The sequence below is a fragment of the Fundulus heteroclitus genome, chromosome 16, assembly GCF_011125445.2.
Source record: "Fundulus heteroclitus isolate FHET01 chromosome 16, MU-UCD_Fhet_4.1, whole genome shotgun sequence".
Classification (NCBI taxonomy): domain Eukaryota; kingdom Metazoa; phylum Chordata; class Actinopteri; order Cyprinodontiformes; family Fundulidae; genus Fundulus; species Fundulus heteroclitus.
The window spans coordinates 3,289,445-3,305,994 of record NC_046376.1 but is presented as its reverse complement, the minus strand read 5'-3'; the positions used below and the strand labels follow the sequence as shown (position 1 = coordinate 3,305,994).

General features: G+C 42.4%; 2 protein-coding genes and 2 long non-coding RNA genes across 8 annotated transcripts; 1 reads left to right on the top strand and 3 right to left on the bottom strand.

Annotated features, from left to right (window-relative positions):
• The first annotated feature begins 803 nt into the window (after positions 1-803).
• On the top strand, positions 804-2,474 carry LOC118566261. The gene is made up of 2 exons (XR_004932900.1): positions 804-1,201; positions 1,982-2,474. It is a non-coding gene; the product is annotated as an uncharacterized LOC118566261 (long non-coding RNA).
• Positions 2,475-2,854: 380 nt separating this feature from the next.
• On the bottom strand, positions 2,855-3,838 carry LOC118566260. Its single transcript, XR_004932899.1, has 3 exons — positions 3,796-3,838; positions 3,353-3,627; positions 2,855-3,045 (listed from the first exon to the last, which is right to left on the bottom strand). It is a non-coding gene; the product is annotated as an uncharacterized LOC118566260 (long non-coding RNA).
• Positions 3,839-6,909: 3,071 nt separating this feature from the next.
• Positions 6,910-10,260, bottom strand: si:ch211-198p11.6. 5 transcript variants are annotated; one of them, XM_036147713.1, is made up of 6 exons: positions 9,603-10,260; positions 9,135-9,175; positions 8,945-9,055; positions 8,391-8,528; positions 8,194-8,254; positions 6,910-7,182 (listed from the first exon to the last, which is right to left on the bottom strand). In XM_036147713.1, the coding sequence occupies exons 2-5, from the start codon at positions 9,138-9,140 to the stop codon at positions 8,195-8,197; spliced, it is 315 nt and encodes a 104-aa protein (XP_036003606.1). In that variant the 5' UTR covers positions 9,141-9,175; positions 9,603-10,260; the 3' UTR covers positions 6,910-7,182; position 8,194. The 5 variants fall into 5 exon arrangements, with proteins under 5 accessions (XP_036003606.1, XP_036003604.1, XP_036003605.1 ...); XM_036147711.1 differs by lacking the exon at positions 8,194-8,254 and having other exon boundaries at positions 9,580-10,240; XM_036147712.1 differs by lacking the exon at positions 8,194-8,254 and having other exon boundaries at positions 9,612-10,240.
• Positions 10,261-11,925: 1,665 nt separating this feature from the next.
• On the bottom strand, positions 11,926-13,660 carry eif1 (eukaryotic translation initiation factor 1). The gene is made up of 4 exons (XM_012854362.3): positions 13,465-13,660; positions 12,646-12,809; positions 12,442-12,543; positions 11,926-12,363 (listed from the first exon to the last, which is right to left on the bottom strand). Exons 1-4 carry the CDS (start codon positions 13,493-13,495, stop codon positions 12,319-12,321), a joined length of 342 nt encoding a protein of 113 aa, XP_012709816.1. The 5' UTR covers positions 13,496-13,660; the 3' UTR covers positions 11,926-12,318.
• Between the last annotated feature and the right edge of the window lie 2,890 nt (positions 13,661-16,550).

Genomic DNA, 16,550 nt, shown 5'->3' with positions numbered 1-16,550 from the left:
TGGAGTAATAGGGCCAGGTTAGATTATTTTAAATATTTTTATTCTTTAGGAGAATAAATTCAGGAGAATGAAGCTAAAGGGATACGAAAATAAACTTGTAATATTACAAAAACAAAAATACTAGGAATACAAAGTATATTCAGAGATTAAAGTCCCTCTGATACTGTTTAAGTGACCGAGTAACTGCAGATTTGCCACATTTAAGATGGCGGACGCTCTGACGCATCGCAGCATAGGCAGAACCCGCCCAACGGCGCGTCTACTCTTATATTATGTCTATGCAATATACGGCTCGACAGGAAGCAAGCCTTTCAAAGTAAACTAAACTTCACAATAAAATGGCCCGAACAAATCTTCTTACTGAATAGGATAAAAATAAAAAGCAAACCACCATACAAATAACTTAAAATTTTAGATTTATGGCTCCAACACCACTTTTTCCTCTTTCAAAGCCACTGTTAAATGATGTGTTTGTCTGTTTATAACAGCCACCAAGAAAAATCTCTACACTGTCGCGCTGCGCTAAAGGATCCTGTCTATTGCGCAATACGCGATTAATTCGAAAAACTCTGCAAATTATTCTTGCACCTTCCGCAACAGGTTGCAGTCGTAAAAATGGACATAGCTACGGCAGACTTCTCCATCTCCTCCGCTCATACAGCCGTGATCTAATCTTGTTTACATGAAATAAGCCTGCTCTGGAGCAGGTTCAAGCTGGCGCACATGTTGCTATGACAACAAGTGCAGGAAGTCTTTCGAAGAATCAAACGATCCAAGATCTATGGAGATAATTTCTTGACAAAACGTTGTAAGCAAAAAAATGTGTTGCACACAAATAAAACTTGTTTTGCACACAAAAAGATATGTTTCACACACAAAAAATTGTTTTGCAAACTGTTCGCCAACCTTGCACTCAAAATATCATTTATAAGTTTTCCTCGGGTACAAAACGGTCTGTGCTCGTACAAAACTGCCTCTGCTCGCACAAAGCAGCCTCTGCTCGAGTACGAAACAATCCCACCACCGCTGCGGTAAATTTGTGCCAAAAGTCACGTGATGCATTAAGAGTTGTTGTTGTTGTTGTTCAGACTTCCCGACAGCAGGGGGCGCACCCGAAAGAAACTGAAATGCGCCGGTTTGGCTGAGGAAGAAAGACGTGACACCATAGCTCAGTGCAGCTAACAGCATCAGCACCCCACAGGTAAGTTTCAAAGCTTTCCCGGTGAAAAAGTAACAGCTCACTTTGCAGATAGAACATGTAAGATTTCAGTTAAAGGTACTGCTGTGTTACAGTAAGGGACCATGTTACGTTTTAGAGCAAATTACATGAAAGCTAGCCTTAGGTTGAACGCCATGCTAAAACAACTTTTGCTTTGTATGTAACCCCACTGGTTGGCTTCTCCCTTTACTTTGTTGTCAAATAAATAGTACCTGAGTGGATACCCAGATAAATGCATTGTTAACAGATTATAATGTGTTTTTATGTTGTTTTCAACTGACTGTCTGTTGTTCTTATTGGTGTAAACCTAAATTGGTGTTTGGATATAATAATTTATCCTAAAACTGTTAAACCAATGCATGTATGCTTATGTGCAAAACGGATTCTTAAGCAATTTAAAATAATTGCAACGAGTGGATATTGATTATTTGAAAATTGGTAAGGAAATTAATTAAAAATTGCGTTTTCTAACATAAATATGAATGTTACAAGTAAAGCATATAGCAGCAGATCTAGATTATATCTCACTACCTTTCTAACTCCTTAATTTCTTCAAAGTAAAAATGAGGTCATCTGTGCCCAATTGCAAATATGTGTTGTGCACTTAATAAAATTGGTTTGGCCATGGCAAAAACCACAGCTGGAATTGGCCACATGGGCAGATATTTTCTTAAAACGTTTGTTTTCTTCTTGGTAATTATTTTTTTTTCTTTAAGAGGAGTATTATCCTTTACATATCCATAACACATATCTGTTTTCCAGCATCCACTGATGAGGTGAAGGTCATCAAAGTTCTGGGCTGGATGGAAGGCTACCAGATCATCAACCTGCTTTGAGACACGCCGACTTCCATCACAAGACTACCAAGACTTGAACAATTCAAAATTTTATGTAATCTTTAAACATACGGCAGATGATTTGAGCTTGTTTAAAAATAACTTAATATGTAACCGTTTTAGTTCCCAGTATTAACTACTTTGATCACTAACTGTTGCAGCATGTCCTTCATAGCTCTTAGTGGAGCCGTTTAGGCTGGAAAGAAAAGGTCAGGTTTGAGGTTCTAAATTTCCTGACAGTCTTACATGCAGAAATTGTTTTTCATAGTCCTGTTTTTGGCTTCATCCATTTCATCAGCCAGTTTGTTTTATACAGCCCGCTTTATGGTAATACATGGATTGTTTACTGGGAAAAACCTGGAGAATTAATGGAGTTCTTTCAGTCTTGATTTCAACAATAAAAGCAATCCTTGTGGAAAGGTGTATTCACTTTGATTGATATTGGTAAGAATTGGAAATGAAGACTTTATGAAAGGGTATGTTTATTATGCAATGTGGAAAATAAAGGACAAAAATTTTCCCACACTGTTTGCATCCTCAGGTTTATTAACAGCTCCATGTGCCCTTTTTTCCAATAACCTCAGCATTTTCAAAATTTTTATACAGTACCATACACATTTACCATCATAATCCCAGCAGTTCTACACTTTTATTCAGTGAATGCACTAACTTGGTTACATTTCCCTGGCTAGATTTTACTACTTAAAAACCTTTTGCAACAATGGTAACCACAATAAGATTAAACCCGTAAAGTGTTGGTCATACTGGAGAGTAGCAATATATATATATATATATATATATATATATATATATATATATATATATTCTGAGCCGTGCGATTCAGAATGTCCCAGTGCATCCATGGCTGCCCTCAGTGCTACCAAGTTGTTCAGGGCTCAACACATTGCCAGTTTCAGAAATAGTGACCCCACAGTGTGGGTCATCCAGCAGTCCACTGTTGTCCCAGTCAATATGAGGCAGGCAGAGTCCCTGCAAGAAAGATATATAGAGAATAAAAAAGAGGCCGTGATTCTGTTGCTACAACTTACTGAATATAATTAAATTTATGAAGCTAAGGATGGAAAAGCAAATGACTCCAAAATCCATTAATTATTTTGAAGGACCATAATAAACAGATTTCAAAGAAACCAGTTTCAGTGCCACCTCTCTGATGTACTCAATGTTTTGTTGTATTGGAGTGATCAGATAAATGATCAGATAAATTCATTTCTGGTTTGAAATATACGCATTAATGTGAGAAACTGTATAATAGCCAGCACAAAAAAATCCTTCTTACCTCTGTGATTTCTGGTTCTACCACAGCATGCTGGATGCTTCCCATCTTCCATAACTGACTGAGTGTTAGATTCCCCTCAGTTCTGAGTGAATGGTCATCTCAGCCACTGCTGATGGTGTGAAAACTTAGTTGTAGTCTTGGGACAAATAAATGGTGACAACAGAAGTTATCTAACATGTTTCACAGGTCAAGCGAATTGTTGTCCTCTCCTGAGTGCAGCACATTGTTGTGTATGTTAGTTCCTGCGCACCACACGTCTCCAAAGACGTTTAATTCTGAAAGGAGAGTAAAGATCAAATCATAGTCTAAATACATTATTTTTCAAAAGTCCGTTACACAGCATTTTTAGATCAGAGATAAAACTAAACAGGGCCTTTAACTAAAATCTTACATGATCTATCAGTGAGCTATTACTTTTTCACCGGGAAAGTTTTGAAAGTTACCTGTGGGGTGCTGATGCTGTTAGCTGTGTTATCACGTCTCTCTTCCTCAGCCAAACCGGTGCGTTTCAGTTTTTTTGGGTGCGCCCCCTGCTGTCGGGAAGTCTGAACAACAACTCAATGCATCACGTGACTTTTGGCACAAATTTACCGCAGCGGTGGTGGGATTGTTTCGTACTCGAGCAGAGGCTGTTTTGTGCAAGCACAGACCGTTTTGTACTCGAGGAAAACTTATAAATTATATTTTGAGTGCAAGGTTGGCGAACAGTTTGCAAAACAATTTTTTGTGTGTGAGACATATCATTTTGTGTGCAAAACAGGTTTTATTTGTGTGCAACACATTTTTTTGCTTACAACGTTTTGGCAGGAAATTATCTCCATAAAGATCATGCCAAATCGTCAACAATGAAATCCTGCTAACTGAGTTAGCGACGTACAAAGAACGGACCCCTGAACAGAGCTACTGCATCGCCTGATAATGTCATCACTGCCACAGCTCACAGACTTTACATATCCTCCATATTGTAAACACACACACGATTACTAACCACTAACTAACCATTACTAACTAAAACACACAGGCACACACACCGCCTCTACTGTGCTTTCTTCCTTCACTCTAATGGTTTCTATTTTAGCTGTAGTGTCAGAAATGTCAGCTCACAGATGTAAAGCTGTAGCTTTATGCATTTCATTAATGTATGAATAGAAACAAGCTTTGAATTTTTAGTGATTAGCTCGTTCCAGTGAAACTGAAGAAGTCTAGACAAGCATTTATTTCACTTAATGTAATGTTTTTCTTTTGGTAATATATGAATAGAAATAATTAAGCTTTAAATGTTAATTATGAAATCTATTCCAGTAAAACAATGAAACAAAAGAAGTTATTATTGTTGTAAGTTTAAAAAAATTGAACAATATTACTTTAGATCAGAAACCCCCAAGGATTTACCCAGTTTATTTGTTATTATGATTGCTTTATGTGTGTTTATTTAGCTTATTCCTTTGTTTTTTTCCTATGTAATATTTCTCTCTGCAATGTTTTTCTGTTCATGCTCGGCACTTTGAATCATCTTGTTACTGGAGAGTGCTATCAAAATAAACTTGCTTTGCCTCTGCTTCAGTGGTCCATTGGCACAATCAGAACTTTCCTAGTGGAGAAAAGACTGCTAGCATTCCTTTGGTCTAGAAAAGCACCTGTGGTTATTTTCCACATGTACACTGTAATGATCCTGCTGCTCTGATTTAGTATTTTTAGTATTTGTTTATCTGAAGCTCCATATTCTTATTGTTTTTCGACTTGTGGCCAATCTTGTTGAGGTTTTGCCATATTAGTTTACCATTTCCATTCTCTGCGACCTTTATGAAGAGGATTCCTTTTGCCTGTCTCAAAGTTTGTGTTGCTTTATTTCTCATATGTGTGAATCGTTGGCGATCTGTAGTTAACCCTGTTTTCAGAAACTTTAGGCAACAGGTCTCTAGATTTCTTTAAGTCTATTCAACCGTGGTAGAGGCAACTTTTCTTGTGTTTGTGTCTCCTCCTAGTGGAGTGGGATGTCATGACATCTTTAATCGTTTTAATAAATTGGCTGCAACTGACTTCATGACATGATGAGTTTCCTAGAAAAAAATATGATGTTGTGATCAGAAAGCTCTGTCAGAAAATTATAGGATCTGGATATTGGTTGAGGTCTATTAGTGAAGAGTAAACTATTTTTGTTTTAGAGTGTTTTGTAATCTTAGTCGGTTGCTGAATTAGCTGTGTGCAGTTAAAGGATTCCACGGTACATTTAAGTGTTTTTCGGTCCTTGTTGCAAACCTAATTAATATTGAAATCCCCCAAAATAATAATTTAATTGGTAGTATTGTGTGTCGTACGATATTTACGTAATACCTTTAGTTGCTCATAGAAGGTGACTTGGGTCGACCAGGGGAGTGGGGGTGGATAGAGACAGATTATAATTCTGCAGAGGGACATTTTTACAGAAACATGTTGAATGTCAACTTCACTGGATGCACTGAGCTCAGAGCATTTCCCCTTCCTGTTCCTTTGACTCTGTCCCTTCTATGCACTATAATTTGGAAAAATAACACCAGCTTCTGGTGATGAAGCAGAAAGCCACGTTTCCGAAAGGCCTACCATGTCAATATCTGAGTTATTGGGTATGTGATCCAGTTGTTCTCGTTTGGGTAGCATGCTCCAGATGTTTATATGACCACAGAGTGAACCTTTTGGTTTATTCTATCCGAAATCAACTTAGCCTGGTTAAGTGTTTTTAAAATGTTTGTATCCCAGTGTCTCCTCATTACTGGATTCCTCAGCTTCTTTACACTTTGAGATTGTTGGCTAAGATTTGTCGTAGGCAGGGTTGTGTTATGAACCCATTGTGGCCCGCTGGTAGAGATGGAGTCTCCGATGGTCCAGGATGGTCCAGCTAACAGCAAAATCATCAGAGGATATAGACCTCCCAGGAATGGATTAGCTAATTCTGGCTCTTCATGCTGACCTTTGGTGGCCTAGCCTGGCCGTAATCCGCTACTCTTGTGTAGACAAGGCGCCGCCTGTAGATCTGCTGGTTGTTTGTATCCTTTTGTGGAAATGTGCAGTTCAGAAGTAATTATAGAGATACGAAAGCAAGTAACAGCCAAGTTGCTGATCTTTTTATGCATTTAATGCATTTTTGTGGCACTCAGGACCTGCCAAACTGTCTTCTTCTTTTCCTTTATTGGTGGATTGCAAACAGCTTCAAGATGCATACCGCCACCTACTGTACAGGAGTATATAACTCTCTAAATCCTATTTTTCTGTTTAGTATCATGTAAGTATGTAAGTAATGCGTTTCCAACATTATAAATATCTTCTTTGTCCCCTTCAGCACCAAATATTCCTGAAGCTGTAAACATACCTCGGCCTTTTAGATTAAATATGGTAAAATATAGTTTCGGCTTCAAGAGTCTTGTTAGTCCTGCAGAAATCTACAATAGAAACATCACATTGTTCAGCAAAAGTACCTGGGGCGACCGCAGCAGGTCAATTCTGTAACGTGATAAAAGGAGACCCAGAAACATGTTTCATATGACATTTAAATGACGTCCTGGTCAAAAATAACACCAAGGTTAATTATTTTATCACCACTAAAGTCAGCAGTGAAGCGTTTTATTAATCTCAGGCTGAGCCAGTGACAGCGGCTCACGTTGTCGTTCAGTAAAAACAGTTTGTAAAATAGTCCAAAACTACGGTTCCATTGCTCCATGTCAGTATTTGACAGGAACCTCCAAATGGATCAGCACCGCTCCTCCATCCTACTTGATCCTGATCTCGAAGCAGAGGCAGTTGCAGGATTGGCAGTCCGGAGGCTGGCAGGTGCAGGCGCAGTCCATGTTGATGCACTGTGAGGAAAGCAGCAGAGGGTCAAACGCTGAACCAGCGCTGCAGAGTGAAACATCATCTGTGACTTCCTCGTCCGTCTGACTATTCCTCTCCAGGCTAACAGAGGAACTGTCAACCAGCTGATGGCTCAGAATCCTCTTAGGCGCCTTAAAATCATCAGCATTTAACTGAAGCTTTGATTGAATCGCTTTCCTGAGCCGGTCCTGTCGATGATCTCAGGATCTCCTCTGACTAAACCATGGCGTAAGCCTTCTGCCTGAGGGCCACAGATTTTCTCGGCAGACATTGTAAGGGCTAGAGCTCTCGCCCATTGACAGCTGGAGCAAGTCCACGATGAGTTTCGAAGGACCAAACGGTCCAAGATCACGCCAAATCGTCCACCATCAAATCCAGCTAACTGAGTTAGCGACGTACGAAGAACGGGGCCCCTGGTCCCTGATTGGTTGCCTACGTTAATCAGCTAAGTTAGTGGAAGCCAGGAAATAAAGGTTGACAGGTGACGTGGCCACAGGTGAAATAACTCATTAATTAACTAAAATATCAGCGACAGACGCGCTTACCAAGAAAGTTGTTGTCAGATGTTCAATCCACTGAACTTTCGGACCTGTTGGTTCGTAAATTCAAAGAAAACCTTTGACCAGCGCTGCTGTCATTCATGCCTCTGAGGCCAGTTTGAGATTTTCTTCCAAAAGTTAGAATGATGGAACAGCGATAGACCTCAGACTGACAGATGTCCTCTTTGAAAAGACCCGCCCTACTCTCTTTCTGATTGGCTAATGCTCCGGCTCTGCCAGATTTCATTGGTTGAGAGCAGCTTCAGTTTAAAACCTTGAAGAAAAAGTCTAGACGGAACCAAGTGGATCTGTTGGTTGCTCTGATTTTACAATTGATGGAAATCCGTTGCAGCGACAGAGACATGATATATATATATATATATATATATATATATATATATATATATATATATATATATATATATATATATGCTTTGTCAGAGTTAACAGACTCACATTACAGCTCTACAAGCCAGTTGGTGACCGCGGGTGTAGAGGCGTTCCTACCTGAGGGTTTCTAGAGGATCATAACTTAACAGAGCCGTTTAACAGAGAAGCAAACAAACCCACCGTCTTCCTGCTAACGATTAAATGTTTCAGAACAAAGGATGTTGTTATTCTGCAGACGGACGGCCCTGCGGGGCTTTACTCACAGAAGGCGAGGAGAATGAAGCGGGCAGGAAGGAGCTGATGGCGGGCAGACGGCAGTCACACGCCTCGGCCAGCCTGAAGCACTGCTCACACACGGAGACGTCTGGACAGCAGGCGCCACAGCCGAGGGAGCAGTAGTCCTGAAGGAAGAGGACACACAGCGTATGACCAGCTTCCTGCTGCGGCGGCCATGTCTGAGCGGCGCCAGCCCAACCGGGCCGGAGCCGCACGGCTGCAGTGGAGACACCAGACGATGGACAACAGCAGCAAGACAAACATCAACCCACTTTCCAGCTTCATGTTCAGAGGCTGAGAGCAACTAAGGACCATGTTCTGCACTACTCTGTGTTGGTCTGTCACATAGAACCCCAACAATCCCCTCTGAGGTCTGGAACGGGCCAGAACCTGGACAGGTCCCCCCTCTGAGGTCTGGAACGGGCCAGAAACTGGACAGGTCCACCGTCTGAGGTCTGGAACGGGCCAGAAACTGGACAGGTCCACCGTCTGAACAGAAGGTGCTGCACACCCAGCGCTGCATCGGGCCGGCAGGACGAACCTTCAGACATGACCGGATCCACAACCCGACCCCCAGGAGGACCATGTAAAGGCTGATGGTGATCATCATCACTGCAGGGAGGGGGACGGCAAGCCCCCAGATGGGCAGAACCTGAGGAGGGAGGAGGAGACGTGAAGGAGAGGAGAAGGAGTCGACAAGGAGAGGAGAAGGAGACCCTCCAGCTGCTGACCTGCATGCTGCGTCTCTTCGCCACAGGAACATCCAGGAAACCTGCAGGAAAACCACCGTCAGCTGGTTCTGATTCACCGCATGTTTCACATACGTTCCTAGGTCCTACATCCTAGGTCCTACATCCTAGGTCCTACATCCTAAATCCTGGGTCCTAGGTCTAGAACTGGCCCGGCTCATTCAGAAAGCAGTTCTCAGTCATTGTGGGAAACATTTCATCACAACATTTCTGGTATTTAGAGGTAATAAAGGTCACTGCGCGCATAAATCACATTTAATCACACATTACTGGGGATATTTACTAAAGTTCTTATGGTTACAATAAATCAACTTTCTGCTCAGCACCGGAAATGATTCAGATAAATGATACAATATAAATCATAACAGTAGAACCGGTGTTAGAACAGAGGTAATGCTAATAATGCTGATGATTAGGTTCAACGGGCTTTAGATGTGGTTTGTTCAGTACCGAACCTCCCGAATCCTGACCCGAACCAGCCAGTCCAGGTAACGCATTAAGATCCAAATGTCCAGATTCCTCCGCCCGGACTCGAACCAGCGACCTCTCGGTGGTGGTTTCCGGTAAAGAAGAAGCTCCCAGAAGCCAGAACCCCTGACGGACCGGGTCCAGGTCAGCGGTACCGGTAGTCCATCGTTAGGCGAAGAAGAAAACCGAGAAGATCCGCGGAAACCGCCGAGCTATGGCGGCAGCACCGTTACCATGGAGACGGACGGTTCCCCGCGAGGGACCGCAGAGGCGAGAGCGACAAACTTTCTTCTTCTTCTGTATGTCAATAAACCCTTGAAGTTTGCTGCTGGCGGCGAAGTAAAGTCCGAAAGGACGTGTTGGTTCTCCTTAGGTCCAAACGTGGCGGTAGGAAACGTTCCTGCTTTCCGCCACCGTGGTTCCTTTTAATCTCAGATCTGCTGTTTTACATCCATTTTGTTTTTGAAGCTCTTACTGGTTTGAACCGGTCCTCCATTTCTGATTAATTGGGTTCCTGCACGAGTGCTAGACACGTGGCTAAATTCTGCATCAGCACCAGGAACCAGGTCCCTCTGGATCTCCTCTCAAATGACAGCGCTGCAGCGTTTTGTTCCGGATCTCACTTTTATTCATTACTTTGTCTCATTTTATGGATCAACTCCAGATTGATTCCAGGTTGACAAAGCAAACTTTAGGGACACTTGTGGAGTACCACGGGTTTGCTTCTATTTTAGTTTCCTGTTAAATCTAGAATTTAAAATTCTGCTTCTCACGTGTAACACCCTTAATCATCAAGCTGATTTATAAAGAGCCTTGAGATGACATGAGTTGTGAATTGGAGCTATATGAATACATTGAAATGGTTTTTGATCAGCTGTTTTATAGAAATATATATAAATGAACAAATGAAGTGTATTGGGCAACTCATTTCCAACCACAAACATGCAGGAATCAGATCTATTTATCCTGAATAGTGACTGAATTAAATGTTTCCCAGTGCAGAATCTTCAGAGAGCAGACCAGCAAGTCATTCTCCTAAAACAGCTACCAGAATAATTGTAACATTGCATTTTAGAACCCAGCGCTCATTTCACCAACGGACCGCTACTACCATCTAATGTAGAACAGATTACTAGATCAATGTGTGCTTCTTTGTCTCTCTTGTTGTGTCTCTGCTCTGTCTTCTGTAACCCCAGTCGGTCGAGGCAGATGACCGTTCATACTGAGCCCGGTTCTGCCGGAGGTTTTCCTTCCCACTGTCGCTTCATGCTTGCTCAGTATGAGGGATTGCAGCAAAGCCATGGACAATGCAGACGACTCTTCCTGTGGCTCTACGGTTCCCCAGGAGTGAATGCTGCTTGACGGGACTTTGATGCAATCAACTGGTTTCCTTATATAGGACATTTTTGACCAATCTGTATAATCTGTATATGATTGAACTTGATTTTGTAAAGTGCCTTGAGATAACATGTTTCATGATTTGGCACCATATAAATAAAATTGAATAGATTTATTCTGATGCTTCAGTATCTGCTGGCTGTCTGGACCAGTCCAGGACCACAGCTGAACACCATACTGGCTCCAGGTACCATCTGAGGAGATGTCTCTAGCTCGGCTAAGCTGGACCAGACCAGTCAGCTGTGGAGTCCACCGGACCACACAGCTGAGATCAGGACATCAGTCCAGCATGTTAGTATAATCTAGTTAATGCTGATGAACCTGAAGTCAAACATGGCGGAGGCGGTATGATGTGAGGACCTGCAGGTGGAACCATGAATCCAGCGGCCCTGAAAAACAAAGGTCTGACCATCAGAACTGTGTTCAGCTCCCACCAGCAAGTCCACCTGATTTAATCTGACCAGATTCGGACCTTCTTGCAATACAGCTGTTCTCTAGGTCAGAACTTCTTGGATAGTTTTATTTCCCCAGCAGGAAACCCGTTTCCTGAACCCTCCTAAAACCTGAGCTTCAGTTGAGTGCAGCTGCTCCAGAGTAAGTCCACCCACACAGAAGCGCTCAGACTGCAAAAGCTTTATTCAAACATGGCAAACAAATCCATCCTCAGTCACCATGGCTTCTTTGCTTTAAACTCTGCATAAATTATTGCATTTAGGGCATCAGACGCATCCATGAGATGAAACCAGAAATCTGGTCCAGCACCAGAACCCACCCAGAGCCGCGCCAGCTCAGCTGCTCAGTCCCTACAAAGATCTACATCAGCCATGAAGAGAAAGCGGCTGGTCTGACCCTCCTGCACACACCCGGCCACCACCCAGCTCCCAGGACAACACTCCACCGCAACAAATGGAGACTCATCGTTTTATTGAAACACCTTTACAGTACAAAACAAAAAACGTTACATGAAACGGCGCCTCCTCGTGGCACCAGACCTAAAAATAAAACCAAAGGGACATGGAAGGAGGAAGTGTGTGAGGGAGGGTCATCACCACTCGTCCCTGATGTGTGGAGCTGCAGTGGTGTGTCTTTGTGAGGCCGAGGCTGTCCCCTGGTGTCGTAGAGGGGGGGTGGAGTTACAGAGTCCCATGTTTTTCAGAGGTAAGTCGCACGTTGGCTAAAAGGAGCTGGCGGGGTTGCAAAAGAGGGAGAGGGGGAGGAAGAGCAACAGCAGCACATAGAGAAGGGGGTTGGGAAGGGTGCTCGATGGCCTTCCAGGAGGGGAGAGGGCTGCTGACAGCTTCTAGAAGCCGTGGACTTTGAGCTGCTCCTCCTTGGCCAGATCAATCTGTGGGAGGGAGAGAACATTAAACTCTGAGCTGCTGGTGGCACAATCCCACACCCTGGAGGAAATTTAAGACGTTACCTCAATCAAAAACTGGCAGATATTTTTGCGCTGATCTCCCTGAAGTTGGATCACTTCACCATACTCCGGGTGCTCGATCACTGTCCCATTGCAGGCAAACTTCTGTTAAACAGCAAAAGCGCCAACGTTATAAACCGTTCACACATCTGGACCTGAACGCTCAGAGTGGTTCACTGATGGCCTCTAGCTGGTGCCAGGCGTTACCTTCTTGAAGGCCTTGACTAGCTTCTTCTTGTCATAGTCGGCCGAGATCCCCTGGACAGTGGTGAGGGTCTTCCTGCCGTTCCGCTGTTGGATTCTTATGTGGATGTAGTCCTCTGTCCCAGCTGGGAGGCGGTCATCACCCTTAGTTGCATCAGCAAAGGGGTCTGAAAGCAAAAAGCTGCAAAATCAGAGTCTGGGCCTCCAAATTAGCAACAACCCAAACTGAGCCCGCCCCGGCTTCTTGGTTGAAACCTGACTAGTCAGCTCATCAGCTGCTTCTGGGATATTTGGCTAGATTATGTTGGGGGTGGGGAGGGGTCACATTTCAATCTGCGCATAAGCTAAATATATAAATACCGCCGCTGATCGCCAACAGGCCCTCAGCGATAACCCTGGAGCAGAGCTGCGGTCAGACGGCTCCAGTAGGGGCGCTAACGTTAGCGGTTTTAGCTCCTACAAAGCTAACAGACGCTAGCTCCGTTAGCTCTTAGAAAGCTAACAGCCGTTAGCTCCTACAGAAGCTAACGGCTATTAGCTTCTGAGCTAACAGCCGTTAGCTCAGACGCTAACAGCCGATAGCGCCGTTTAGGCCCAGTAATGGCGGATGTCGGCCAGAGGCCTCCAACACCGATAAACGCTAAAAATCCACAAACACGCTTACAATTTGGTCCTCTTTAGCACTAAACTGGACACATCAACGTCATAAAGTCTAAAAGAAAAAAAAAACGACTAATAAACTAGCAATAAAAAAAAACTCAGAACCGTTCCCCGAAGCTACCGCCCTTCCCCCACCTTCTGCGTCGATCCAAAAGCACTCACCAAAAGTTTGGAGGTTCTGGATAGCGGACATACGATAAGATTTGCTTTCCTTTCGGATAATAACTTGGTTAGTGAGCGGTTCGGCGGCTAATTTTCACTGGGTTCTCTTGTCCTGATAGTTCGGGGGGGTTTCTGCTCGCTGGGACGCCCGGTCGGCTCGATCACACCAGCTCTCACAAAATGGAGAGAAGAACTGCGAAAACAAGCCTTTATAGGCCCGCCCCGAAAGTGACGTCAATGCGTAACCAACGTACGGATCCGAAGCCCCTCCCGAGAAGGTTTCTCAGCCTTACCGGAAAGCTGACGTCATTGTGTCCGACCATGGACTCGTCAAAAACAAACGAGTCTCTTGCCTTAAAACAGTCTCGTTCGTTCTCTAACATTGGTGGTCTTAAGTTTGTTTTGTTGTGTAATTATAACATTGCTCGCATTCCTGTCGCTCTCTCTAATTTTCATAAACAAGCGCTTTTGGCCTGGTCACTGATTTTCAAACATAATTTCTCTCCTAATAGGTACTTTCTTTGGAATAACAAAGATATATGTTATATGAAAAAAGTCTCTGTTTTTTTAAAACTGGTTTAGGAATGGTATTACACTGGTGAGTCAACTCTTCAATGAAAAAGGCAACCTCTTTAATTATCAAGAATTTTTGTGTAATTTTAAGATTCATATAAGCCACAGTTTGCTATTGTCTTTGATGCTGTTCCTCCAGGTGTTATAATGTTATTTAAAGGGCAGACTTCTCTGTTCTCCAAAGGCCCAAGACCTCCAATTGAACTGACACTTATGTAGGTAAATTGTGTTTTCAACCCAAATCTCCTAAATATAACAAACATATTCGTACTTTATTCCAAGCAAACTGCATCTCAGTTCAAGCAGAATGTGTGCTCGACCAACAACAGGATTGCAAAATAAGTTCTTCCTCCATTATTGTTTAGATTAGAACCAGGCAACTTGTAGTGCAGATTTTACATCAATGACATCAGAGCTGGAGCGCTCCTCCTGTCCCGCACTGCCGGCTTCTTGGTTGCACACTCATAGCTGTGTTGACGCTTGTGATCTATGGCTGGTTACAGAGAGCTCAGGTGGCTGGTCTGCGCAGGTTTAAGGTGGGTTGTTCTGTTCTGTTCTGTTCTCTTGTGTTCTGTTCTGTTCTGTGAAAGAGGTTGGAGTCCAGCCGTGTGTAGCAGGATCTCAGAATAATTGCAGCTCTTCTTTGAAGGCCTCGGAGGACCAGAGGATTCTGTGGACTAATAATTAGTGTTGCACCGATGCCGTTTTTTGGGCCTGATACGATACCCGATACCTGGCTGTGCAGTATTGGCCGATACCGATGCCATCTGTTTGAAATTGATGTGTGTGTGTGTATATATATGAAGAACTGCATACTACTTAGGGTAGTAGAACTTTTTATTGCCTACCTGGAATGGGTGACAATAGTTGAATAAACTTTTGGCTCTCAAAGGCCAAAATAGTGCAACATTCGTGAAATTATAACATGCATAATAGTAGTGCAACAGTAAAATTACATTAATAATCTTTTTTAAACCCTGAGTTTTGGCTCTCAAAGGCCAAAATAGTGCAACTTTCATGAACTTATATAACATGTATAATACTAGTCGGAAGAGAGAAGGCTGCGTTCAAGTGACATACAAACATCAAAATGGTATCGGTGCCTATTTGTTGGTACTCGCCGATACCAATACCACCATTTTAGTGCTGGATCGGAGCCCCGTCCGATACTGGTATTGGTATCGGTGCAACACTACTAATAACACAACTCCAGCTTCTTTTTAAAAACAAGACTGAGATGCTCAAGTTTGAACCCACAACTGGGTTAAACTCATACAACCAGGTTCAGGTTTAATAGGCAGGTGTGTCACTTCAAGTCTGTTGACTTATTCATATGTGAATAAGTCAAGGTGGAATTGCTTTGTTTCTGATCCGTTTGTTGGATTATTAATGTAATTTTACTGTCTTACTGTTGCACTACTATTATGCATGTTATAATTTCACAAATGTTGCACTATCCTGGGTGCACTGAGGAGCGTTATCCCATATCCTTCCTCCCAGCTGCTGCTGGACCGTAGAACCATCTCTGCTCCCAGCAAACTCAATCAGTGTTCACATGCTGCTGCTTTTGCCAATTTGCATCGTGTTAAATAGAATAGAACAGAATAGAATTAAATTTTATTGTCATTGCACTGTCACAAGTATGAGCAACAAAATGTGTTCTCTGCTTTTAACCCATCCCCTTGGGGAGCAGTGGGCTGCCATGTGCGGCGCCCGGGGAGCAATAACACCAGCAGTCTTTATGCATAAATACAATTACATGTTTTACGCATTTCTTCAAAACACCTTAATCAGCTGCACAGTTGTTCAATTTCTTCTTGAGTATGCCAGTTTTAATAATCTAAAGTCATTTTTCTTGTGTTTTAACTTTGCTCTGATGCTGGTGCACATCAATGTTCCCACTCTGTGACAATCTTTCTATTCTATTCTATTCTATTCTATTCTATTCTATTCTATTCTGTTCTGTTCTATCCTGTGCGTAAATTGATCCATTTGTTTCTCAAAGGGTATGTTGTAAATCAGTGCTCTTGTGAATCAGTGCTGTTGATAACATTTTAAAAACACAGAAGGAAATCTGGTTGGACACTTTCGGACATCAGAGCAACAATGCGCTTTTCATGTACATGAATATATACAGTCTATATATATATATATATATATATATATATATATATATATATATATATATATATATATATAATGTATATATATGTGTGTGTATGTGTTATGAATATAAGGATCAATTTGTTAAATCTAAACATTGTGGTCTTCATTAATTCATAAAACTGTGTCACATGTGAACCTTTAGGAACAGACTTTTTGGGGGCGCGATAAAGAGGTAAAATTAATAGTATGAGGAAAAAAAAGTCCTAGGTCAATAAAGTAAAAAACAAAACAAAAAACAAAGACAAAAGTGATAATGTTATGAGAAAAACGTCATATTATGAGAATTAAGAGGGAACATTTCCAGAATAGTCACAGTTTGCAAAATTATTTCACTCCTGGAGTAATAG

Coding starts and splice junctions, on each gene's coding strand:
- si:ch211-198p11.6 (XM_036147711.1), bottom strand. Junction 8,529..8,944: donor GGATCCGGTCATGTCTGAAG/GTTCGTCCTGCC, acceptor CTCTTCCTTCAG/GACTACTGCTCCCTCGGCTG. Junction 7,183..8,390: donor CTTCATTCTCCTCGCCTTCT/GTGAGTAAAGCC, acceptor CTTTCCTCACAG/TGCATCAACATGGACTGCGC.
- eif1 (XM_012854362.3), bottom strand. CDS start 13,495: ATGTCCGCTATCCAGAACCTCCAAACTTTTG. Junction 12,544..12,645: donor TAGTCAAGGCCTTCAAGAAG/GTAACGCCTGGC, acceptor GCTGTTTAACAG/AAGTTTGCCTGCAATGGGAC. Junction 12,364..12,441: donor TCTGCCAGTTTTTGATTGAG/GTAACGTCTTAA, acceptor TCCCTCCCACAG/ATTGATCTGGCCAAGGAGGA.